The 26,121-nt window shown below is 48.9% G+C and overlaps 5 protein-coding genes across 5 annotated transcripts; 2 read left to right on the forward strand and 3 right to left on the reverse strand.

Annotated features, from left to right (window-relative positions):
* Window positions 1-106: 106 nt before the first annotated feature.
* AtWU_08927 (chromatin-remodeling ATPase CHD1) lies at window positions 107-5,160 on the forward strand (the record flags this gene model as incomplete). The annotated part of the gene is made up of 3 exons (XM_035504035.1): window positions 107-113; window positions 544-4,972; window positions 5,031-5,160. 3 exons carry the CDS (start codon window positions 107-109, stop codon window positions 5,158-5,160), a joined length of 4,566 nt encoding a protein of 1,521 aa, XP_035359928.1.
* A 1,453-nt stretch (window positions 5,161-6,613) lies between these two features.
* On the reverse strand, window positions 6,614-7,856 carry AtWU_08928 (C2H2-type zinc finger protein; the record flags this gene model as incomplete). The annotated part of the gene is made up of 2 exons (XM_035504036.1): window positions 6,614-7,236; window positions 7,325-7,856. 2 exons carry the CDS (start codon window positions 7,854-7,856, stop codon window positions 6,614-6,616), a joined length of 1,155 nt encoding a protein of 384 aa, XP_035359929.1.
* Window positions 7,857-8,608: 752 nt separating this feature from the next.
* On the reverse strand, window positions 8,609-9,736 carry AtWU_08929 (aldo/keto reductase family protein; the record flags this gene model as incomplete). Its single annotated transcript, XM_035504037.1, has 3 exons — window positions 8,609-9,089; window positions 9,176-9,608; window positions 9,685-9,736. 3 exons carry the CDS (start codon window positions 9,734-9,736, stop codon window positions 8,609-8,611), a joined length of 966 nt encoding a protein of 321 aa, XP_035359930.1.
* A 655-nt stretch (window positions 9,737-10,391) lies between these two features.
* On the reverse strand, window positions 10,392-11,020 carry AtWU_08930 (uncharacterized protein; the record flags this gene model as incomplete). Its single annotated transcript, XM_035504038.1, has 2 exons — window positions 10,392-10,823; window positions 10,883-11,020. 2 exons carry the CDS (start codon window positions 11,018-11,020, stop codon window positions 10,392-10,394), a joined length of 570 nt encoding a protein of 189 aa, XP_035359931.1.
* A 12,488-nt stretch (window positions 11,021-23,508) lies between these two features.
* On the forward strand, window positions 23,509-24,354 carry AtWU_08931 (C2H2-type zinc finger protein; the record flags this gene model as incomplete). Its single annotated transcript, XM_035504039.1, has 1 exon — window positions 23,509-24,354. One exon carries the CDS (start codon window positions 23,509-23,511, stop codon window positions 24,352-24,354), a length of 846 nt encoding a protein of 281 aa, XP_035359932.1.
* Window positions 24,355-26,121: the final 1,767 nt, after the last annotated feature.

The raw sequence follows: 26,121 nt of genomic DNA on the forward strand, positions 1-26,121 counted from the left end.
TCCTTTGCTGCCTCCACCATTCCATCCTCCCCTCCCCCCCACCTTTTCCCTTCAACTTTGTCACCATTTACTTCTTCGTTTTTCCCTGATTAGGGGTCACCAAGCTATGGAATGTAAGTATTTTATTTGTCTTTCCTAGCTTTTTCCTAGACGTGTCCTGCCACTGTCGGCCGGGGTACTTCTCCACGGTCTCGACCCACCGAAGAACTCCAGATATCCCCTACATCCGGTGTATTGAGGGGTTCTCGGGTTCCTCCTGGTCAAGGTCTGGCTGGCTTTCCTCTCCTGTACCTGTTTTTGCATTCGGATTCGCCCCTATTATCCCCCATCTCTTCCCTATCACTCTCCGTCGCGTTTCATCCAGCCCGCCATCAAAAACATGCTCATCCATCATACCTCCATCTCCTACCTCGTTCACCTACCTATTCTGTTCGATTCTAGTGGAATCTGAGTCGCGTAAATCTGTTTTACACTATGCCGTGTCTTCCATCCCTCTCCGGCCTCGTACCGGGCTTCAATGCTGATGCCTCTCATCATCAATAGCTACTAGCATGGTGATCCCATCTACCTCCGAACCATCGGCCCCAATGGCCCTGATGAATGGGTACTCCGCATCACCTGCCTCCGATGCTGCAAGCAGCAGAGATGATCTTGCAGTCAGCGAGAGTGAAGACCACCTATCCGACTCCTATGCAAACCATGCCGCACGCGATTTATCATCCTCCCCCGAGGAAGACGCCGCAGACGAGTCCTATAACGCCGGCTCCCCGGACGCGGAGGGAGATGAGGATGCTTTTGGGATGGAAAATGACGAGGACCAGAGCAGTGCATCCGGCTCTGAAAACTCTTCATCATCAGAAACCAGGCGTGGCACGAAACGGAAATCATCGTCGGTCAATGAATCAGACTATATCCGACAGAACCCCGATCTATACGGCCTTCGCCGAAGCGCAAGAGCCCGCACGACGCGTCAAATAGTCGAATCAGACTCGGACTCGGACGACTCTGATGCTGTAGCACCCCGTGCGAAGCGTCGACGCGCTGCGGCCTCACAACCCACCTCGAAACGTCCCTCCCGCTCCGCAACCCAGTCGTCGTTCTCCGAAGACTCGGACAGCGATGAGTACGGGGGTCCCCGTGCTCGTACAAGTAAGGCGAGGCGACGGCGGCTCCTTCAAGCGTCATCAAACGAAGCACCTTCGCACCCTGAGGTTCGTTTCTCAACGAGGAATGCTTCTCGGGTCTCCAATTACAACGAAGATGATGATGATTCCATGTTCGAAGATGACCCAGAGGAAATGACGCAGAATTATTGGGTGAATACCGTGGAGGATGATCGCCCAGCTGTCGATATTGTGCTCAATCATCGCCTCAAGGATGGTGTGGACCCAAGTAGCCTCGACGTCGGCCGCCACGACTTTGAGTTCTACATCAAATGGCAAGGCAAATCCCATTACCATGCCACATGGGAAACGGCCGAGAGTCTTGCCAACTGTCGTAGTACCCGCCGCCTTGACAATTACATACGCAAAACACTGTCCGAAGACGTCCGCCTCAAGAATGATGCAGATGTTGCCCCCGAGGATCGGGAGAAATGGAACCTCGATCGTGAGAGGGATGTAGACGCAATTGAGGATTACAAACAAGTTGAGCGAGTCATCGGAATGCGCGAAGGCGACGAAGGGACGGAGTACTTCGTCAAATGGAAGCGCCTGTTTTACGACTCTTGTACATGGGAGAGTGAAGATCTCGTTAGTAATATTGCTCAGCGCGAGATAGACCGTTTTCTAGATCGCTCCTCTCGCCCCCCGGTGTCAGACAAGTCCGAAACCAACCCAGCCACGCGCAAGTCATTCGAAACAATCAAGAGCACACCTAGCTTCCTACAGAATGGCCAGCTGAAGGAGTTCCAGGTGAAAGGTGTCAACTTCATGGCTTTCAATTGGGTGAAGAACCGCAACGTTGTGCTGGCCGACGAGATGGGTCTTGGTAAGACTGTCCAGACCGTTGCATTCATCAACTGGTTACGCCACGTGCGCCGCCAGCAAGGGCCTTTCGTGGTCGTCGTCCCACTGTCGACGATGCCATCCTGGGCTGAGACCTTCGACCACTGGACCCCTGACCTCAACTATGTTGTCTACAATGGCAATGAGGCTGCACGCACAGTTCTGCGTGAACATGAGCTTATGGTAGACGGGAACCCCCGACGCCCTAAGTTCAATGTACTCCTCACAACATATGAGTATGTCCTACTGGACTCGACCTTCCTGAGCCAGTTCAAATGGCAGTTTATGGCCGTTGATGAGGCACATCGGTTGAAGAATCGCGAATCTCAGCTATATTTGAAGTTGCTCGAGTTCAGGTCTCCGGCTCGACTTCTCATCACCGGAACTCCTATTCAAAACAACCTTGCAGAACTCTCTGCCCTTCTAGACTTCTTAAATCCGGGCCTGGTTCACATTGATGCCGACATGGACTTGAACGCAGAAGCTGCCTCTCATAAGCTTGCGGAGCTGACGAAAGCTATTCAACCCTTCATGCTACGTCGAACGAAGTCGAAAGTGGAGTCTGACCTTCCCCCCAAGACCGAAAAGATCATTCGCGTCGAGCTCTCCGACGTCCAACTGGAGTACTACAAGAATATTCTCACCAAGAATTACGCTGCGCTCAATGACGGAGCCAGAGGTCAGAAACAATCACTTCTGAACATCATGATGGAGCTGAAGAAAGCAAGTAACCATCCATTCATGTTCCCCAATGCCGAAGCCAGGATTCTGGAAGGTAGTACCCGCCGGGAGGATGTTCTGAGGGCAATGATCACCAGCAGTGGTAAAATGATGCTTTTGGATCAGCTTCTTGCCAAGCTGAAACGTGACGGTCACCGTGTGTTGATCTTCAGTCAGATGGTTAAGATGCTTGACATCCTTGGTGATTATATGGAATTCCGCGGATATACATATCAACGACTGGATGGTACTATCCCTGCGGCTGCACGTCGTTTGGCAATTGAACACTACAATGCTCCTGGAAGCAATGACTTCGCGTTCATTCTGTCTACCAGAGCCGGTGGTCTTGGAATCAACCTTATGACGGCAGATACTGTGGTCTTGTTTGATTCTGACTGGAACCCCCAGGCTGATCTTCAAGCCATGGCCAGAGCGCATCGTATTGGACAGACGAGGCCGGTTAGTGTGTATCGCCTGGTGTCAAAGGATACCGTGGAGGAGGAAGTGATTGAGAGAGCTCGAAACAAGCTTCTACTCGAGTTCATCACAATCCAACGTGGTGTTACTGACAAGGAGGCGTCAGAGATTCAAAACAAGATGGCTCGTAGTGGAATCTCGGTCAGCGAGCCAAACTCAACAGAGGATATTTCACGTATTCTCAAACGTCGTGGCCAGAGGATGTTCGAGCAGACTGGTAACCAGGAGAAGCTTGAACAACTCGATATCGACTCAGTCCTCGCAAACGCAGAACTTCATCAGACCGAACAGGCTGAGGAGATTCAAGCTGACGGTGGCGAAGAGTTCCTTCGAGCCTTCGAATATGTTGACATCAAGGTGGACGACCTTAGTTGGGATGACATCATACCCAAAGAACAGCTGGAGGAGATCAAGGCAGAGGAGAAGAAGAAAGCCGACGAACGCTATCTTGCCGAAGTCATTGAGCAGAACCGACCTCGCAAGCGCAATGCACCGGGTGATGCACGGGATACCCGTGAAGAACGCAAAGCCAAGAGATTAGCGAGAGCACAGGTCAGTATGGAGAATGGCGATGACTCCGACTCAAATGCTCAGTCGGACCCGAAACGACCCCTTGTGGAGAAAGAATACCGCCATCTTCTGCGTGCCTACCTTCGTTTTGGAAATATGGTAGAACGTGAGGAGGATGTCGTTCGTGAGGCACGTCTCCTTGACCGTGATAGAGAGACGGTCAAGGCTGCGCTCCGCGAAATAACTGACAAGGCTGCCGATCTGGTGCGGGAAGACATAGAGAAACTCGAGGCCCTTGAACACGCTGGTAAGGTGCCGACGAAGAAAGAAAAGAAGGCGGTCTTATTCGATCTCCATGGAGTCAAGCGTCTTAATGCGTACACTATTGTGGAACGTCCGACGGAAATGCGTATCTTGAAGGAGGCGACGGCCGCCGTGCCTGACTTCAAGAATTTCCGGATACCGGAAGCCACTAAAGCCGCGGACTACACGTGTCCATGGGGTGCACGCGAGGACGGGATGCTGTGTATCGGTATTGCGCGGCACGGATATGGTGCGTGGACGCAAATCCGAGACGATCCCGACCTTGGCCTTGGCGACAAGTTCTTCCTTGAAGAACACCGTGTCGAGAGGAAAAATGAACGTATGAATGCCGAGGACAAGACAACGAAGTCTCCAGGAGCCGTTCACCTTGTTCGTCGCGCAGACTATCTGTTATCTGTTCTTCGTGACAAAGTCACCAACGGTTCGAGTGTCAGCGCGAAGAGAGCTGTCGAGAATCATCACCGGAATAACCGGAAAGGTTCCCGTACGCATGCCAGCAACAGCGTCTCGGCTTCGCCCGCACCGTCTCTTTCTCGTAGAGGCCACCGGGAAACAGAACGTTCCAGGCATCGGTCTCATACCCACGGCGCCAGAGATAGTGTTGAACGACACCATACTCCCAGCCACGATCGACCCAGATCCATGCATGAAGGCGAACGAAGCCGTCATCGAACCTCCGACGCATCCAGTGAGGACATTCGGCGTCGTAAGCCTCATGAGAATGGCTACTCCGCCGGCAAAGAGGACATGGCTCGCTTGTTCTTCAAGCCCATTCGCGAGAATCTGAAGAAGGTGTCAGCCGTTACTAAAGAGAACTTCCCGAGCAAGGCTGAAAGGGCTACGGAGTTGAGACGTCTACTTGGAAAGGTCGGTGAATTCATCGGTCAAAATCTGAAGGGCCAGGGCTCCATGTCGTCTTTGGAGACTCGTTTATGGTATGTCCAATGCAATCCGGCTTCTGTTCCGAACAAAGTATACTGACTCCCTTAATAGGCAATATGTTTCGGTACACTACTGGCCCAACAAAGACGCCGGAGGGGCTAAACTTCAAGAAATGTATCATAAACTGATCGCAATCCCTAAGGAGCCTGCTTCTTCCAAGCCAGCCTCCAACGGAGAGTAGATGCCGGTTTTCTAATCCCGGTATCTGCCAGCGAAAGGATGTCAAGGGTCTTGTTCTTTACATGGAGTTCTTCTTTTTGCTTCTATTCATGTTAAAAGGTACATATGCATCATTTGGGTTAGCATGGCGACGGCGTCTGGTATGATCTACGAATAAGGAGTGTTGTGTGAGGTTGACCCCATGAGTGGCCTTTTATGATGTTTGCATGCATGGCAGCTATTTCTTTGGCTCTTAACGTCTTGCGGGTTTCCCGCGTATTTGGAGCATCGGGATTTGTGATGTGTTCACATATATCGTTTCCTATTCCTCTTTCTATCGCTCATCATTCGCTCCACTCCCATATACCTCCAGAATGATGAGCGGCGTTCTTTGTTCTTCCTCCGATATCGAACCCGGGAAAGAAAAGAAGAAAAAAACACCCAGCTGTTGCCATGATTGTTTTCTTAGCCCTTTTTTCCCCTTTAAACCATACCATCCGAGCAGGGCTCCTCTTATATCCTTCGAATTCATGTATCTTCTTTTCAGACCATCAACATCGCCATCATCATTATCATCGGGCTACTTTACTATTACTATTCCCTGGAGTTTGATCTCTTTCTACTACGTTAATTCTAGCCTGGGAATGAATGGATATCCATCTTGTTTTTTTGCCTTTTTTTTTTCTTCTGTATCGACGTGTCCTTAGACCTTCGATAGTTGTTTCTTATTTTTTCAACAGGAAAGAGTGTTGTGTTCCCACTTCGTTGTCTAGGATACGTCTTGAAGGCTGCTACTACTTGGCATGCTCGTTCGACATGGTGTTGACAAAGACATGCGTGCGAGGAAAAAGAAGAGGCGCGGAGTGCATTTGTCACTGGTTCTCTTTCTCTTCTCCTAATGGAGTTACTACAATCAGACCACATTTCAACAAACAACAACTATAAGGGTTACATGCATGCAAATGAATCAAGGTACTTGATTTTTATTTCTATTGAATAGTAGTGACTCCATGCTATCATTCAATATTGGAAAGAAAGGAAGCGCCAATCCCATTTCGTAAGGTTACAAAAACACTCAGCAAACTAGTAAAGACCAGGATATTTTGCGGAAACGAAAGCGAAAACGAAATGAAAATGAAATGAACTAAACCGGAATTGATCAAGTCCCTGCATGTGCCGTGACGTGGTAAGATAATGGAGACAAAAGGTGTATAAGAAAAGGAGGGGGAAAAAAGAATGGAATATGAGTAGTGGCACGTTAATTATCACAAGAGACGTGATGTGACGTGACCCAGTTCCGTGGCGAAGTCATTACCAGCAGCAGCCCCAAGAAAGAAGAATCCCAAAAAGAAGCCCCCAAAACAAAAAGGTAAAGTACAAGAGGAAAGGGGTAGGAAGAGCAATAGGAAAGGCAGGGGTGATCAAGTCAAGAAGGATATATTAAGTGACCACCGCCATCAACATCGACCACCGCATCATGGCGGAACAGACCCAGACCCCTGGTCCTGTGCAACATCCATCTCTGTTGGCTCTGACTGCCGTGGCTCCGACTGCGGTGCATTGTCCGTCCCGTTTGCCGGCGCAGACTTGGCCACGCTGAACTTCTCATCGAGGAGCTTGAACAATCGTACCTCGGCCTCCATCAAGTCATCAAAGATCGCTTCCTTCTCCATCCACGATTCCTTTCTCTTGACGCGAATCTTCTCCCATGCGTCGCGTAGCTCCGCACCATCCTGCTGTGCCCAGTGAATCTGTCTCAGAAGCAGCCGATACAATTGCGGCCCTTCAAGCAGCATCTCGTAGGTGTCGAATTCCTTCTCCAATCCACCAGGAGGTACGTGGAGATCATCCTCCAGTCCTGCTGCCTCCTCATTGGCGCTTTCGCTGTGGTCTCCTGCGTCGTCCTTCGGTGGGAACGATAGCTTCAGCTTCAACCGTTGGATCTTGCCAGACGGGGTCGCGGTCGGCGTTCCTGCCGCCGAAGCAGCGACGTTGTGGTGTTTGGGTACGGGGTCTGAGGGACGAAGCGCCTCTGTTTCATGAACCGTTCTCATGTGTTTGGCAAGGGCGTCTGATCGAGTGAAGCTGCGGTCGCATTCTATAGACAGAATAGAGGAACGATGTTAGACGTTGCCAAGGGATAACGGGCAAGGAACGTATGACGGGACAGGTCTAAGAAAACTTACCAGGTAGAGCGCAATAGAAGGGCTTTTCTCGCGTATGGCTTCTCATGTGTGCGCGCAGCGCGTAGCCACTTGCGTGAGTTTGGCCCTTTCGACTGCAATCGGACCATTCGCAGGAGTACTTCTTCTGTCGGCTCCCGACATGTTCTTCATGTATGTGCTTCACGAGGCCGTCCATATTGCCAAGATCACCGGCGTCGCATCCATCCCAGCGACAGATGGTAACTTGGTCGTTGCCTTGGCCGCTGTAGTCATCATCCTGGCTGCCGCCGATGAGAGCGAGGGTGTTGGGAGAGTTGGGAATGTCGCCGGAGGTATCGGACGAGATGGAGGTGGAGGGAGAAGGAGGAGGGAGGTCATCTTGGAAAGTAGTCGAAACGGGAGTATTGCGATCCCAAGAGGCAACGCCAGTGCGACGACGCTTTGAGGGAGGCATGTTGGAGCCGGAGGGGGAGAAGGCTTGCTTTAGGTCGTCGCGATCCGACATGTCGTCGGAAGCAATGGAGGAGAGGGGGGAGCCCGGAGATTCCGTCATGGTGGTTGACAGGAGAGGAGGGCCCGCTTCCAGCAGAGTTGGAGAGTGAATGACGGGGAGCAAATTGAGCGACAACTGTGGGCCTTGAGGAGTGTTACTGGCACTGGCTGGAGGAGTGAGCCAGGTTTGAGATGTTTGGAAGTTCGATATCCGGCGCCGGAGTATACACTGGGCTGAGCACCCGGCACGTGATGAGGCTATTGCGCCGCCAATTTTCTTCGCGCCCGAATTCCCTTTCTTTTCTTCTCCTCTTTTACATTTCACTTGTCTATAAGACTGGGAAATAACGCAACTTGGGGATTCGCTTTGAGATCTAATGTGACTCAATTACTCTCCCAGTGGCTAATTGAGCTACTTTCTAGCTAATTGTTCCTTTGTTTTCGTGATCTGTTTAACAGATCCTGCCCACACATTGTTTGTGCAGGGTAAGTTGCCGCCAATTTCCTACCACTTTATTGTGTTTTGAATCTGCCGCAACTTCCATGATGAATTAATCAAGAATTCTGCAATCCTGACAATCTCCTTTTTGTGAGATTGCATGTTGACTCTTCTACACTTGATCTGACCCCTCGTCTGTTTTCATTGTGTCCATGAAGCTTTCCATTGCTGCCACGTCAACACAAGCTGACAATTCTGGCTTATTCAGGATCTTATTATCTCTCCTATACTATACATATATATAGCAATGATATCATATTCATTATCAAGAAATCGCCAAAGCACACGCCCTATTAAGACCGTACAACCGTAGCTTAGTAGCGACTTCCGACCACCTGGATCCGTTCCAAAATGCCCTTAAGCTCGTCCATCTCAGCATCACTAAGGCGAGGGACTCCCTCCAGGTTCTGAGTAACCTTGTTAACCGTCGTACCACCGGGGATGGGAATAATGGTGGGCATTCCCGGCTTGCCGCTGAGAGTGAGGATCCAAGCCAGGGCGATCTGTACAGGAGCCACACCCTTACGCGTGGCCAGGGCCTTGACCTCATTGACCAGCTTGATGTTTTCCTTCATGGCTTCCTCCTGGAACTTGGGTAGCGTTCTGCGGAAATCGCCCTCAGGGATATCGGTCACACTGGTGAACGCACCGGCCAACACACCGCGGCCCAAAGGCGAGTAAGCCACAACGGGGATGTTGAGCTCAGCGCAAACCTTAGCGACGTCATTGTTGAGGATTGTGGTGTCAAAGAGGGACAATTCAACCTCTACCGCTGCGATCGGGTGGACCTTGTGACTGCGTGATCTCGTCAGCTGCTATTCCTTTTTGTTTCCGTGTATCCAGCTTCTGCAAGTAAATGAATGTGTGTAGCAACAACGTACGCTCTGCGAATAGTCTCTGCATCCACCTCACTCAACCCAATACCTCCAATCTTTCCCTCCTTGACATATTGCGCCAGGACAGTCACTTGCTGCTCCACCGGCACGTTGGGATCCTGTCTAGCGCATTCGAAGATATCGATCTTCTTCTTTCCGTCCAGCACGCGCAGACACTCGTCCACACTCCGGCGGATGTTGGCCTCGGAGCTATCGGGGGTAAGCTCTCCACGCTTCAAGCCACCCTTGATACTCAGGACGACCTTGTCGGCGTTTTCGGGGTACTTGGTGAAGTATTTGTTCAGGAGGTGGCACGAGTTGTAATCGGGTGTGCCGTAGAGCTCGCCGGCGTTCCAGAAGTTGGCACCGAGCTTGAGAGTGGTGTTCAGGGTTTCGAAGCATTGCTCGTCCGAGGGAGGCTGAGGGACCCAGGTCATTCCTTTGATTTGATGACATTATCGTCAGCTGCGAAAAAGAATCATGGTGACTGCGGGGTTGATTGTTTTCCAACATACTCATGGTTCCGTAGCCGGTGTGGCCGACTTCGCGTCCGTTGAGAGAAGGCATTTTGCTGGATGTGTAGTGGCGATTGGGCGGTTTGTGGTGTTCGATTGGAGATTAAGATGTGTAGCTCTTGAAGAATAAGAGGTGATGATGGATGGTATTTAAGCTTGAGTTTGGGTCGGGGTTGCAGCCCGCAATGAAGAGGGTCGATGAGGGGCTTTTATCTCTGCTTTCCCCCACCTCAACACCAATATTCGGATTTCCTCGGACATCGTCCTGGATTGTCGCTCTTGTCTCACAAATGGATACGAGACCCGCTGATTGTCATTGAGAGTTACGATTAGATTCGATGAGTTCTGTGGATCGGCCGCGGTATTAATCATGGAGGCCGAGGGGTCCTTCCCGGATTTAGCTGGAGTTAAGCTCGTAGACCGACGGACGGAAGTTAAATCCACCAAGAACGGAGAATCAAATAGATATACGGAGACCGAGAGATTCTAGGATCACCAAGTCAATTTTCTACTACTTCAGGTACTAACTCATTATATAGCTTCCCCTTGCCATTGGACTTCGTCAATCGTGACACGCCGCTGAATACTTTTTCACAAAAACAGAAGTATAGGAGAGACGTCGAGACAAACAAAACACCCGCCAACCAAACATTACAATCTCATAAGAGTCGAGACAAAATGAGATAGAAGGATACTCTCAGTATAGCTCAGTGAAGCGTGTGCTCGTCGCTGCTATCCAGAGCATCCTTGACAGCGTCCTGTATCTTCTGCATCAAGGCCTTCGCGAACCCTGAAGCGTCCGATGCAGGGTTCGGAAGGGTGTTACCCTTACTGTTCTTACTGTTGTCAGAGTATTTCTCGTAGTCTTGGGAGGTCGAGTCATCTGCAACCTTATTGCTATCCTTCCCATTATCCGTCGCCTTGTCATCATCTTGATCGACATCGTTGTTTTGGCTGGTCACGGTCTTTGTAGGGCTGTTGCTGTCATCAATGACATCAGGCTGATCAGACTTATCGGGCTCATTGTCTGACTTCCAGTGGTTGAGCTTGGTCAAGTCATGGAGTCCGATAGAGTCGAAGAGGGTGTCGATAAGATCGCTGTTCTCGTCGTCCGGGGTATCGGCTTGAGGGATCATTCGCTGGGGCGAGAGAGTCAGCTAAATTTGGTGGGTGTGAGTATACAGACAAGAATACTTACCGGGTCAGGAGATCTCGAACTCACCGCTCTCGATACAACGTCCTTCTTCGATGTAGATACAGGATATGCGAGGGTGAGAGAAGAGAAGGTGAGGAATGTGAGGACCATGCAGGTCACTGATGGCGTCTTGGTGTGCATGGTGTTGTGAGAGGGCAGTGCGATGTGGTATAAAACTCAAGAGTAGAAGTACGAAAGGGCTATGGGAACGAGTCAGGTGTTTTGAGGAGTAAGTTTGAGGTGAAATTTGATTTGAAAGTTTGACGAGACAATCGAGCCTAGATATACTCCTCGCCGTTGCCCCGGACCCCCTGTGCGATGAGACTTTCCCGACGTGCGGAATGGAAGGGCTGGATAGATGTCGCGGGGGGAATACCTCGCGTTTTGCAAGATCGCGTCTCAAGATAAGATCCAGCCATGAATTGGATTTTGCACGCCACTTATTTCTCAAATTCTGGAAGTTTGCTTTCTACTAGGAGGTAACTAGTCCTCTCAGGCTAAGTTGATACCACCACCGCTATCGCACGGAAACACCAACTAGTCCGAAGTTCCATTTCGTGATACCCCCATTGGATAAAAGCATAGCTGCCATTGTTTTACTCAGTTATCCAGGCCCGATCGAAATGAGACAGTAGCATAGACCCTAAATGGTAGGGGTTGACCATCTCGCATTCCAGGGGCCTTGAACATTCCAGCCCGGTTGCTTGCCGGACAGGGATAGGCTCGCCACATATCGATATGAGATCATCCAAGGCCAACTGGAATTGAATTCCCAGGAATGTATTCTATCTCTTGAGGGCAGTATCTGCTGGCTGGGAGATATTAGCGGAACGTTCAACCCGACCACCGCAGGTCTGTATTGGCAGGCGTCACGTTTATAGTAGACTTACAGGTATGAAGTCGAACACTCAACAATCAATTGATAGTTTTCTCATTCTCTGTAGTAGTCCTGTCGCAGTGGCTTTGTCCGTAAGGATGTGTTTGTCACTCATCGGCTTGGGCATAACATCTGTGTCGCACATCTGTACCAGTCCATTCTGATTTCCTCAAATCGGGTCAGATAGCTCCATTGTTCTATACTGCAAGCGTAACCAGGTCAACCACCTCGACACTTATTTAAGTCTCCCTGTGCTAAAGCCTCAAGAGACTGTTGCACCTCTTCATTTGCAAGCTTTGGTTGCCACAAGAGCACAAAGTCCTTCTCCATGAGGGAACAAATGTCTCAACAGTAATCCCATCTAGGGCACAATGCCAAGTCTGAGACACCTGTGCCTCAAGGCTTGACTTCGAACAATATCGGTATCTTGTGTATCACTGAATGGGCTAGCGACAGGAGGATGAACTTCAGCGCGCATTCATTGGTCTGAATGAGATGGAGGGTAAGCTGAGGGCGGTGCTGGGGCGATGTCGACATCGAGGGAACCGGTTAGCACCCAGCGAATCGCTCGTGATGTCTCACTATGACAAGACCTCTAAAGGCAAACGTCAGCTTTCAAGCACACAGGACAGTAATTGATTATCAGTTAAGGCAACTAACAAGTAATCATAGACTCGATACTGCAAGTTCGTGGTTGTTTCTGACCATAGGTGAAACATGCACATTGTCAAATCCACAAGCATATACATGTCATCTTCGCCTGACTTAGGCTGGCTGAGCGCCTACCAAGGTGCGTTGATTGGGCATTCATCATCATCCTCCAATGCAAAAAGACACGTAAGTGCGTCGTCGTGGGGCCAGAGTTCTCTCTCTGATAATTGCACAACAGCGTTCAACACGATGCAAGCAGTGCTTGAACAACCACAGTTGTCTTCAATCCCAAACAAGTAGTCCAGTCGTATCAAACGAGGGTCCAACACCCAGCAGAACAAACCTCAGACCCTGCCTGGGACCTGCTGCAAGAGGCCAAGCCAGCCAAGAGCCATAGTACGAATACAATCAGCCCATTTCCCACCTGCAAACGTATCCCCTTGACCACATGAACCAACCAACGCTCATGCAAAGCGCCTTCATTTCGGCATACGTGATCAGTCTCAAGCAGCAGTAGCAGCAGTAGCCGCCCCCCGAAAGCACCCAAATTCAAGGGTCCTGCCCCGTGGCTGCTTACTAGCCTACAAGCCTGACTCGCTGAGGGGTGGCGCCCGTTATACTTTGCTAGACGACAGTCTGATCCTGTCACGCATATGTCCAGCAGCATTTACTCGTACGTCCACTACGACCGAGAAGGAATGATCTTCTCTGCAAGCCGCGCCGCCGTGGTTTAGTTACTTAGCCTTGATATGTTGGAGTAATTCCTCCAGTGTTGGCTGCGTAAGGCCTGCGGCAGCAACATAGGCGGCGCGAGCACGAGACCTCCGCACTTACAAGGCGCTGAAAGGCGCTGATCAAGATCAGTCAACGCAGGAAAGTAAACCCCGTTCCACGGCGAAGAAAGTGCTTGGCCATACGGGATTATGCCTGGAATAATCCGTTCATAATGAAGGTGCGTATACACATACGTAGTCAAGTCGATAGGAAAGCCGAAGGGGGGAAAGGGAATCCGAAACGTCGCGGGCTCCTCCTCCCCCTTCGTCTTCGTCAAAACGCCCTCATCACGACATCGTATCATCTCTGACGGGATGACTGATTGAATGAATGAAAAGACGCTACGTAGACCTCTTCGGGGATGTGTGTGTGCCTTGCACCGATTCGTTTTGAGTTAACCCCGATGAAGGCCACACTAGTTGGTAGGAGCAACAGGCAGAAAAATTTCGATGCCACGGTTCAGGACGCAAATGAGGCGAAAAAATGGAAAAGAAAATGAAATAAAAAGTTAAGGGAACCCTTAATTGAGGTCCGCCCCAATAGCTAACGGAGGAGCATCCCCGCTTCCATCTTGAATTTCTTCGTTCTTTTACATATCTATACTAGTCTAGTTGGAGAGCCCTAAGCAATTGCTCGGCGACGCTAGGCTTGGCCCCACTGGGCACCGGAGCATTCGTATGCACCTACGTATCTAGGTGTCAAGGGAAATGATCCAAGACGGAGGGTCATGAAGTCAACGTGATTACGGGGTGTAAACAATGAGATCGGCTCTATACATGGTATGAACTTGTATCTTCGGTACGATCGTGGCCGTTCTGGGGTCATCAGGTACCATGGGATGGGCAGCATGGATTGTGTATGGGTGTGGTGTGGGTGTGTACCGTGTCATGGATGTAGATTAGAATCGATGGAGGAAAACAGGGTATCTTGGTTAGTGTTTGGTTCGACACCTGATCGGTCCCTAACTAAGCGGTCGTTTTACCCCGTAGTTTGTGTGGCTTACGTATGTTCCCAGTCTAACACCAGGTGATCCAGTCTAGTTGCTTCGTGTTGACCCTTCGTCCCCTCTCTTTCTGACTCTCTCTCTCTGACTCTCTAGCCTGAAGATAGTGGCATCGAATTGAGCCCTGAAAAGCATAGCTGAGCCGGACCTTCAGCCAACAAGCCACCGGGCGACAGTCTAGAACGGAGGGGGAAAGCGATTAGACCTCAAACAGATTAGTCTCCGGCTAATTCATGCGTATCTGAGGACTAATCTAATTCTACGCGCGGCATGTCAAATCTCGGACCCCACTGAGTGACGTCTCTGCTTACGCAGCTGGCGTTTGCTAGTGGTGGTGGTGAGGTGAATGGTGTGGGAAATGTGGACTGTGAATATACCTCCGAGGTGGGTAGTTTAGATAAAAAAGTAGTTGAGTTTAGTTGTATTGTTGGACGGAAGAGACAAGGCGTCTTTGCATGGACAATTGGATTCCATATCGGCTAGGGTTAGTTTGAGTTCAGTTGGATCCTGCGTGACACCACTTCGATACTCCGACTACACTTCTATACTGTACAATCTATCATCATGATATGCAATCTGAACAGACAGTTGTTGGATACATCCGAGCGAGCAATATTTTTGATCTAACTGACTCTGACTCTCACCCCCTACACCAATCCCATCAGTCCCCTTCCACTCCACCTGCTTTCTGCACGATAAACCAGAATGAACCCAACCCTCACTAGCGTGTAGCTAAGAAGGCTACTTGATAACAGCCCCACCCCACTCACTCACCAACAACAACAACCCTTTCTCTCTTCTCCAATCATTCTTTAAAGTTGAATGGACCCCGAGAAGGGCAAGAAAAATAAGAAGGGAAGAAAGTATATGCGTATCCGGAGTAATCTTACTGCCTCGAAAAGGGTAATTTACCCGTCATGGTATCCAATACCGTTACCGGATTACCCCCTCCCCATCCACCCAATCCAATCTTCCCCCCCTTCGGTGTGAATCTTGTCTCATTCTAAAAAATTCCCATTTCTCGGTTCCTGTCCCTTGGACGTGATGGATGGGTCAACTTCCCCCCTCCTCCTCGGATATCGACTACCGTAGCGAGCTTAGTCGGGACTCAGTGCTACCTTGGTCCGCCGACGCTTGCCCAGCTGCGGTTCCGAACTTTCTTTCCGGACCCTGAAGATCGCAAGGGTCAGGCGCTCGCTCTACATCTTCTCGCTGGTTGGAGATTTTCGACGAGGAGATTGTGTGCTTGTGCTTGGCAGGCAATATTATTGTTACTCAGCGGCATTGAGGATCCGGACCAACATTCGGTAGTTGTTGGAACGAACCAGACAATATTCTTCAGTCTGAACTACGAAGATCTATTGTTTTTTTTTCTTTCTCTTTTTCTCCATAATGTTATATTGCAAAAATCAGGGGGGTTATGTTTTTGCTAATGATGTTGCATATGCTGTATGTACTATGTACTGCAGCAATCAAGCGACCGACCGACCCTACCCGACTGAACCGCCCCTTATCATTCTCCCTCCACCACCACCACCACCACCACCAACTCCCCTGCCAACCCGGGATTCCCGCAGTCGCTGTTTCACTCCAATCCCACCCTACATTTTGTTTAATCCCTTTGTATTAAGTAAGAGCTCGCTGCAATGAACAGCTGGTCCGAAGCGAGCTCTGAGACATCACCTATAACAAACGTATACTAAAGATAGCTAGTGAGCTAGCTAGCTATCTATCTACCAGACTAAAGTAGCAGTAGGACCCTGTCTCTTCTTTTCTTAGATACGTCGTATCTAAGATCCAAGCCTTGTCTCTGATTGTGTGCGAGCGCGTGAGAGTGGCGCACACACACACACACACCTGGATTGTTCTGGTCTGTTTATTTCTGCCTTAAGTTGCCTACGTATGCCTACCCTCCGAACTAACCCACTTCGATGTAAGTGTGGGTGATTTAATGGTGAAAAGGCGTATGATTTCAATTGCCGGGATATCCGGGCTCAATGTCTGATCGAATTTCGATCGGTGAGAAGGGAGTCCGGTTCCCCGATGACGGGAATTGCAATGTAAACGAGGACAAAAAGAAAAAATGTCCAAAAATAAGCAAAGAAGATGCTTAGACATAACGCCGATTCTAGATCGTTATCTTCGTAGTAGCCCAGACACAGCCCGCGGGACAAGAAGACAAACGGGAAAAGATGTTGAACAATAGTAGTACGTATAGTAAAGAGAAAAAGAAAAAGCCATCGTAGACCATGCCAGAAACAGTAGAGAATGAAAATACGAGAACGAAGCTAATAATAAGAAAACAAGACATAACCCCTCTTTCCCAGCTACTACTGGAAAATCCCTGCATTGGTCTCTGGCACCGGTCGTTCTACCTTGCGCTGAGCAGTACCTAAGGGAGTCTAGTGTAGCCGGGAAAGGGTCCATAGGGCTCAAGCCACAGTAAGGTACTGACACTTGGCATGAGAAGAAAAAGAAAGGGTTCTTGCTCCATTTTGGTTTTTGTTATTTTTCGTTTTCGTTCTCTTTTTCTTTTTTTCTCGCTTTGCTTTTTGTTTTGATTTTCTCCGCGGATAAATAATTATCATGTTGAGGAAAAATAAAAGTTAACTTTACGGACGACGTCCGAGGTTTGACATGCCCCGATCTGGGCCAGATTCGGCTTGGAAACATGAGAACGGATAAGAATAGCTAGGGAGGACTAAACATTGGTCGTTTCATACAGTGGGTGGTTTACGTCTCTTGAGGGGGAAAGCAAGGAGCAGAGAGAGGAGGATGAGGGTCCAGTGCATTGACAGCGTGGTTCCCTGGCTGGTGCAGACAGTGGCACCTACGCTGAAAGAGATCTTCACGACTCTTCATTCTTGGGATGAATGCAATGCAGCCTGGGATTCATTCCTTTCAGCCCTAGCGACCCCCCTAAAGAGGGGTTAACTAACTGAAAAGCAACTACATTAACGTCTAGTAACAAACTACTGACGGAGCCACCACGATTAAGCCACTGCATACGTATGCTCGCTTCTTGGTTATTTCTCCCTCCTCTCTCAACGGCGTGTATCTACTCGATCGGGGACCAGAAAATAATCACTAGCCTAGCTGTCTACTAGCACCTGAAGATGGACCCTCGCCAAGCCTAATCTAGGTAGTGGAGAAGCCGCTTACAAAGCAATTCTACGTCGTCAACCAGACGCGTCCCGTAATCTGCCAGATGATCTGCCATCGATTTGAGGGCTTCTTCGGTTGGCTCGGCAGCTGAGTCATTGGATCTGCCTCGTATCGGCACCGTAAGCTTACTACTTTGGGAACTAGTCGTTAACATCTCTTGTAGGTCATTGGTAGAACCTCGGAGATAGGCCGCGCGCGCGACCCTGATCTCCAGAATCAATCGATTCCTGTACGGTACGCCTAGATAACTACTACAGGAACTAGTTGATGGTAGTAAGTGCCAATAGCCAGCGTGGCGTACCGTATATCCAATCCGAATTCTCTGACTCGATGTGGCTTTATTGTCATCTGCATTTTCCAATCTCTTGGGTTCCTGTAGGGACTCGTATAGCGCTGCGTTAGTCCAGCCACGTCCACTGCCTCATTTCTTTCTTGCTCCAGTACGTGCAGTATGGTGCCTGGCTGGGCTGATATCTACGTACTACACTAGTATACGTAGAAGGTGGCGCTGATCTCGATGCTTATAAGTAAATCCGGTCTTATCTCTTTCTCTTTCCTGTCTCCGACGGAAGACGGAATACCTACGGAGGAACGGACTGATGCATCAAAACTGCACAATTATCACACCCGAATTACTCTCTAGCTAGCATGCGACTGGATACTGCTCTAGCTGTGAGCCGTGACCCCAATTCTTGGCTCTACCTTGAACACGCCAGCCAAATTTCTCGGATAATTAAGCCGCCGTCGCTGTGGCTGCTGTCAGCGTGCATCTCCAGAGCAGAGAAGCAGTAACAGACTAGCAGTACGTAGTAGAATCCACCCACCCACACATCAACAATAACAACTACTACAACCCTCACAACAACAACAAAATAGCATGATCCCCCCAAAACCACACATAACATCTACCTGATACACTTTCCCCTTCCTTCCCCCTTCCACCCACAACCAACCCAGTAACGAACAAGTATCCAACCATCTGAACACCCGCAACGCGGAAGTACATCCATCCAACCGGCCCTAACAGCCCACAATTACCCCCGACCTCCGATCTCCTCCACAAGCCGGACAAGCATGATGCGCAAGCTTCCCACCACCCATTGTAGGCATCAACATTTCCCTTCCTCTATCTGACCAATAGCAATCATCTCCGATGATGCAGGGTGGGAAACCAGTGAAAAAAAAAGGGCCCATCATCTCTCTCTCTCTCTCCCACAGCCCCTCCCCGCTTCCCTTCTCTCGGCACGTCAACCGCTTGGAATCGGACCTTTCTCTTTTCTTTTTTCTTTTCTGTTGACTGCTGGCTGGCCTGACGTTATCCCTGGGGACGAATTGACGCGTAGGATGATGGATCATAATTGCGGTTCGGAGTTCCACACTACGTATTAGATACCATAATAGTTAGTTAGTACTTTGTCACGGAGTTAACTACTTGTTCTTGTTGTTGCTGCTGTGCCTCATTTTTTCTTTTTATCTGTTCTGCCTGGGAGAAGTGGGTGATGGAGACTAGTACTGATTTGTATGTGTGTGTGGTTTGGATGGGGTTGTTTGATATTAGTTAGTAGTTTCCATCCGAGTATAGGTTGGCTTTTCATATGAAGTACTAGGTGAGTAACTACTCATGAACTGTAGGATAAGCAATACGTAGATGAATCCTCCAGCCAGTAAGTAAAACTGTCAAGGGTTGATGGATGAGAAATCAGGGTCTCGCCAAGCTTTGCAGTACGTACTTATGAATGGGTCAAACGTCTTGTCGGAGGATACTGCCAAGCGAGGTTCAGAAGGGGGGAAGGGGGCCAAAGAAACAAAAAAGTATAAAAAAAAACCCAAGAAAGGAAAAGGGAAAAGAAAAAGCCACTTAGACGAGAAGTAGACGAATCGGATTGGTGTTGGAGGGGGGCGGGCGTATGTGTCCACGTATGCATAGAGGCTGGATTTGGGTGTGGAACTCCGTCCGTCTTGAAGGGGGCGTGTGTGAGAAGGGGTGGGTTCATGGAAACGATTGATTGACGGATCAGAGATAGATACGCAAAGCTAAGACTTTTGCACTTTTGCTTAGCGTTATGGATCGCCTGAGATGGGGGAGGGGTCCGAAAGAAGGGGAGAATGGAATAGATGGATGGATATCTAGGTGCCTGTTTGTTCTGATTCTAGTATCTCCATCTTGATTGGTAAAATTTTTATCCCCCGTGTGCCGACCCTCTTTTTGCCTTCTGTTCCGGAGAAATTTACAATGTCTTGTTAAATCAATGAAGCAGGATTCGGGTTTGTTGGGTGATATGAAGTCATGATGGTTGGTGGTGATATCATGCTGCTTACTGTACACCGTATAGTACCGAAAGAATCAATGACGACGATGAACTGCTGGCAACTGCACATCTATGTAACTGCTCCATTCTATTCATAGACGAAACCTGCGACAACGAGGCGTTTGTGATGAAGAGATAATTTTGTCGTGCCTGTCGCTGCTAGTTTCCTATTATTGGCAAGGCCCCGGGGGGAGGACTAGTTCTTTTCTGTGCTATTGGAATCGAAGCTATTTCGGGTCGGGTCCGAGTGGGACTACGGTGTTCTGTTTTCCAGAACGTCGGGTTGAGTTGTTTGGCGGGTGGAATGTGGATGCTCGTGAATCTAACCACTCCTCAAAGGAGATGCTTGAAAGCTTGGTACAAAGTGCTAGTGGATTGGGAAAGAAAAAGGGACGGACCAATTGATACGTGTCGCACATCAGTCCCAGATTGCACAGGGAAGCTTTTGATGAACAAAGAGATCAGGCTAAAGGGTGAAAAAAAACACACCATAAACCGGACCCCTCGGCCCTTTCTTCTCACCCCACAGTACATACATACCTACTTTGTAGTTTACCTCCGACACTCTCACACGCAGCCCCTGGTTGTCACAACTCCGAGTCGCACGAAGCACCTACTGAGAACTTACGGCCGAATCAAGTCGGACAAAGATGCCCGAAACGGGGTATGATCTGAGGCAAAAAAGAAGGGACTCGTATTCCCGCATCGCCACTACGCGAATCAATCTTACATGGTGTATAGTTAGTATATGCGAAGCGCGCTTCTCCAACGGTTCCGATCCATCTTCGGCCAGGGGAAAGTCATGAGGAGTGAGAGAAAGAGAGAAAAAAAAAATAGAAAAAGGGAAAATGAGCTGCCGCCCCTCATTCTCCTCTCTTGTATCTAATCCCATGTCGGTATCGTTACTACTAGCGTCAGGAAAATAACCACACACCACCCTTCCATAGGCCCAATCATGGCTCAGTTCAGCCCCCCGTCCATGGATTCCATCACACCGTGGCTAAAAGCTTGTCCGTAAGCCTCTTCTGGGGATGCGGCCAGGGGCCACTTTACCATTCTCGGTAGGGATCGTCATCGTTTTTTGCATGGCCGCACGAGCGAGGCGTCCTGGCGCGCGGCGCTGCTTGATCTGTTCTGTCTTAGTCCACTGTTCAGGTACAGGAGGCAGTAGTAATTTTTTCCACTTCCCTTTCTTGTCGGGGAATAGTTACTAGCCTATTGAAAGTTAAGTATAGAATGGGTCTCTGCGAAGAATAATGCGTCAACCGTTTAGATAGTCAACAACGTTTTATATGCCGATATTGCATTGACCTTCGAAACAGTCATGTCATTGTAGCTGGACCGAGATAGAAAATTACGACATGTATGTCATATTACCAAGTAGGAACTTCAGCAAATTGACAAGTAGACAGTCTACCTCTTCTTGTTTGTTCGGGAACCCTGGAAAGTCTATGTATGCATCTTTGATTAGCGTCAGGAATGGAAGGATAATACGGAGTCGGGGATGGTTCTGGCCCTTGTCATTGGTGGGGAGACGCAACAAACCCCCCAGTCTAAGGGACTTTGCCCTCCTGCGACCGGACCAGACTAATTCCGATTAGTCAAATTGATCTTTTTAATTTTTTCCCTGTACGTTAGTTTTCTTTTTATTTTCTTTTGTTTTAATTTTCCTAAATTACCATTTGCTTTGGGGGGATTTTTGATTAATATTGCGAATGGTTACTTCCTGTCATTTATACAAGATATAATATCATATAGCTAATTGTTATTTAACTCCGATGCACTACCAATAACGGCTCTATTTATCTGTACTTTCTTTTTTATCCTTTCTCTCCGCCCATCCAGCTGACGACAGGGACACGTACCAGTCAGGGATTTAGTCGGTTAGAACGATGACCGGTGGGAAAAGGGCAGAGAGGGGCCATTGGGGCCCTGAATGGAGTCGTCAAGTTCCCTTTGTTGAAGAAGTCAAATAGAAAACTGCCATTTAGAATTGTTATGCAAAAAAGGGTAATTCCAAAATTACAATGACAGGGCGAAGTCAGTGATCCGCGTGGCTACTCGTGGTTCTGGTTCTGCGAGACGGCCGAGCGAGCCTGAGGAACCTTTGGTACGGGGTTCCAGCCTGACTAAGGGCAGGAGGCCACTAGTGCCGAATAAAGGATGTACTTCGGCTTTACTCCTGGTCTGATCTGATCTTCTCGGTTGAAGGCTAGTCTTTTTCTTTTTATTTTTTTTTTATTTGTGGCGATGATATAATCGTGGAAGATGGGGAAGAAAATACGGATGGGTGGGAAAGAATTTAACACTGGCGTAGAGAGGAAGTGCGCATCTGAGAATTGATTATCATCTACAGTAGGGATGGGTGAAGAATTACCACTGAGATAACTAACTACTTAAGATGCAGGTAATATACTCAGCAGTAACAGGAGATACGTAGATGTTATTGGCATAGACCCTGTGGTTCCTTCCGGTCAGGTTAGGGTCTTGCGTTGCTGGTCCAGTATGAAAGTCCTCCCGCTGGCAGCATTTTTAGTCCTCTCTCTTTTTTTTTTATTTTCTTGGGTGGCCCACGAACGAACCTGATACTCGGCCATAGAACACAATAATACCATGAATGATGATGCCTATTTTCAGCTCCACTTCGGCGAACTAGCGTCGTGGACTCGCCCTCCCAGTCCACGGTGAACTTACCCACTAGCGAACTAACTCAACTGACTTTCCAGATGGCCAGAGCTTCGGGAGGGACCCTGGACGGGTTTCAAGATGCTTCTTTCTTAGTCCGCCGGGTCTGGCAACGTACGGGCTTGTTCGTCACCATTGCCTCTCCTGTCGCTTTTTAATATTCCTGCTTTGCCCTTCCCATTCGACTACTTTTTTTCTTTTAGTTTTTTACTCTTCCAATTCCCTCCTTTTTTAACTTCTTAATATCTTCCAGTCAAATCCTATTTGCCATCTAATCCGATTCCTTCCATTCCTTCTCTTCCTTCCTTCTCACCCACATTCCCCCCTCCCTCGCTTCTAGCCTCAAAAGCTTGGTCTGTCGTTCGGGTCCCTGCTGTCATACTTGCACTGCTCTCCTCCGATCCCCGATCTACCCTATCTATTATCTACCTACTTATCTACTACTCTCCTCCCCGATCTTCCACCCCATCCGACTTCTGTCTCTTCTCATCCACCATCCTCTCCCATTCATCACCCAACATCATTCTCCAATCGAATTGTCTTTTATCTTCCGACTCTATACTTTTGTGGAAGATTGCTGTCTAAGATATCGCTTGTGATTCGAGAGCCAAGAATTGAAAAAGAAAAGAAAGGAGAAGAAAAGAAAAAGTGCTTGCTTTTGCTGGTCCCTGCAATCTCACTGGGCCAGTTTGCAATTATCACCTCATTCGCTTGATACCCATCGTCTGCGGGTCCCACCTCGACGGCCTCTCAGTGGGTTGAAAGTCGGAGTCTCGGATCTTCTCGATCAGATCGACGGGGAAGTTGTTGAATACTTTCCTCCACCTTGCAGGAAAGTCGGACTGGTTACTCCTAGAGTTTTCTATCGAGTCCTTGCCCAAATCCCGTCTATCCGGAATCCGCTCTATAGTGTTACACGAAAGTGAACAGGCAAACATTCTCGAGGATCCTTGGTGAGTACTTAATCTCCTCTGGCTTTTCCTTCTTGCTCCTCTTTCTCCCTACCTTTTCGCCTGGTCGACGGGGCTGCAGATGCTTGCATTCTCTCGTCTGGTTTCTCATTCCGTCTCGGTGAGGGAAAGGGCAGCACAGTGCGGAGTTAGACTAAAACCGAGAAAATATACTAACGAAATTCCCAGCAGATTAGCATTATATCAGTGTCAAAATGGCGAGCTGCAAAGCAAGTTTTGTGTCGATCTTGAACAATGACGACAACCCGGCCTTCACAGTCCGCTCCGCCCCCGGGCTATCTAGACATCAAGCCACTTCGCCTTATCCTTACCACTGCGCACCTCAACAATCGATCCCGGCTCCAGAGTTTCGCTATCACCATGCCTATGTGAATTCTCCGTCAGTATCACCTGGCTTGGCACGGCTCCCATTCGACCCCGTGCCCGAACCCGTGCAGCCCACCTCTCCCGGCTCTTCGGACTGCTCCTACGACTACATGAGCAGCACCAGCGTTCGATCTCACTACCACCTTGGCCGCCAGGACACGAGTTCTTACCGCACTATCTCCGAAAAGCGCATCAGCGGCAGCTCTGTTACCGAGCCTCCATCGCCCCAGCCTTCTATCGGCAGTACCAAGGAATCTATGGCTGCCAAATCCGGTGTCCGCAAGAACAAGTACCCTTGTCCTTTTGCTGCCAGCCACGGCTGCTCTGCGACATTTACGACATCCGGCCATGCCGCCCGTCACGGGAAGAAGCATACAGGGGAGAAGAGCGTCCACTGCCCCATCTGCAACAAGGCATTCACCCGGAAAGACAACATGAAGCAGCACATCCGCACGCACCGCACCCACTCCGAGGATATGCCTACGGCCATGACGACGGATCGGGACAGCGATGGCAGCAGTAGCTGGTCGACCCGGAGGAGCAACACATCGGTGTATGACCACCAGCGCTCCATCAGCGGAACGCAGATTGACGGGTCCTCGTACGATAGTGGTTCGAAGCTGAACCCAATCTCCACGAGCCGGGCGTATGAACCGATGTCCTCACGAGTATGATGAGTGAGCGAAGACGTGAACGGAGCATGATCTAAAAAGATTACCACGGGATGATGTTTACTTATTTCCATTCTTTGGACATCCTTTATTCCTACTCTTCATCTTTTCCCATGGCGGGACAAGGCGTGTCCCAACGGAGCAACGGCGTTATACAGGAACTTAAAAAATAAGCGCCCTCGATTGGCGCAAAGAGTGGCTGCTGAGCGGCACTCTTTTGGTGTCACTGATTTTCTCTTCAATCTGCCGTCTTAAATATCGACGGCTAAATGCGGCATAGAACGGTTTCCACTAAGATGGGAACCGGACAGCGAAAGCTGTAACCGGCTTCTCGGAAGGAAATCGTTCCTTCTTTTTCCTTTTTTCGTTTTCCATCTATGGGTCTGCATTCTGATTTTTTTGTTGTTTTGTCCCATAATTGGACTGGATTCCCCCCATTGCATTTGAAGTTATCATTATTGCATCTGTCTTTTTGAAGGTTTTGCCAGCGTGTATGTGTGCTTGGTCGGTCTGTGTGATGTGTTTTATTTTTGTATGCCACGAATACCTTTTGTTGAGCGACGGCCGAATTTGGATTTTTGAAATGTACAATAGAGAAGCTAGTATGAGAGTGAGTGGGATGTGATGGATAGGCATTAGTACCTGTCCTTGGGATAATCCCAGATCAATATGATCAAGATGAGAACTCTTCACTACTTATATACCTTATGACTTTGTATGTTCCTGTGTCCGTTGGTAGAACTGTCCTCTTCATTAGAGATGAAATGACAATGCCATAGATGGAGAGGCCACACTTACTCATGGACCAGGAAGCGCGTGAAAGTAGTCTTCTAATAATTCAATTTCCAATCAAATATTCGAGCGATATACTCAACTCTATCGATACATACCATGTAGACAGATAGTTGGTCAGTTGATATCGAACTTATGAAATAGCAACTGTGTCACGGCTCGTGCAGGACGGGAAAACTCCAGGCAGGTGTACATCAAGAACCAACCCGGAGTTGCCATAACATACTCAAGGTCAGCCTTTTGCTCTTGTGTCAGTGTTGGGTTCTGTGCCAGAAAAGGCTCATGATAATAATCACTGCCTGCTAAATAGTATCTACAAGCAGCATTGTCCCGTGCACACACAACCGAATGTAACCATTTAGTTCTTGTATAGCATCATGTCATCTACAGCAGCTAGCTGCCTGTAACTATTGCTCTCCAGCTGTATGACCATCGAGCACATTTCAAAATAGTAGAATAGCCGAGGAAAGACTTGTAGACGGTAGAATAATCGGAGAATGTGCAAACTTCATTGAGAAGAACTCAACCAGCCTAGACATCCCAAAGCCTCAAGGTGGATTATGAGAATATACTTATCATTCGGCCACTGACCTTCTGACACATACTCTTTAAAAGCAAGTACTCACCTTCTCATTGCTTGAAAGATGATACCATGGACAGACTCCAACATCTCCCGCATTGATAGGGTATCAATGGCGTTTGTATAGTCTGTTATAATCCGATGTTCCGGCGTCCTGTTAAGTCTCCGGTACTGCTTATTGGAGAAGCTCGGAGCAGAAAGTATCTTTGCGTCCGAATCATCATGATTTAGGAAGTATATTGAAAGCGGTGACACACAACCCTTTCTATTGAATATATCGATATTGTTCAAAAAGAGAATAAAAGGCCCTTGCGAAAAGCAGGGGCTGTTGATGGTCGAGTCGAATAGTAGCATGATTTCTTGCGGGCATTGCTCTAGAGGGTATATTTATTAGCAAG

Source organism: Aspergillus tubingensis, assembly GCF_013340325.1.
Source record: "Aspergillus tubingensis WU-2223L DNA, scaffold_9, whole genome shotgun sequence".
Lineage (NCBI taxonomy): Eukaryota > Fungi > Ascomycota > Eurotiomycetes > Eurotiales > Aspergillaceae > Aspergillus > Aspergillus tubingensis.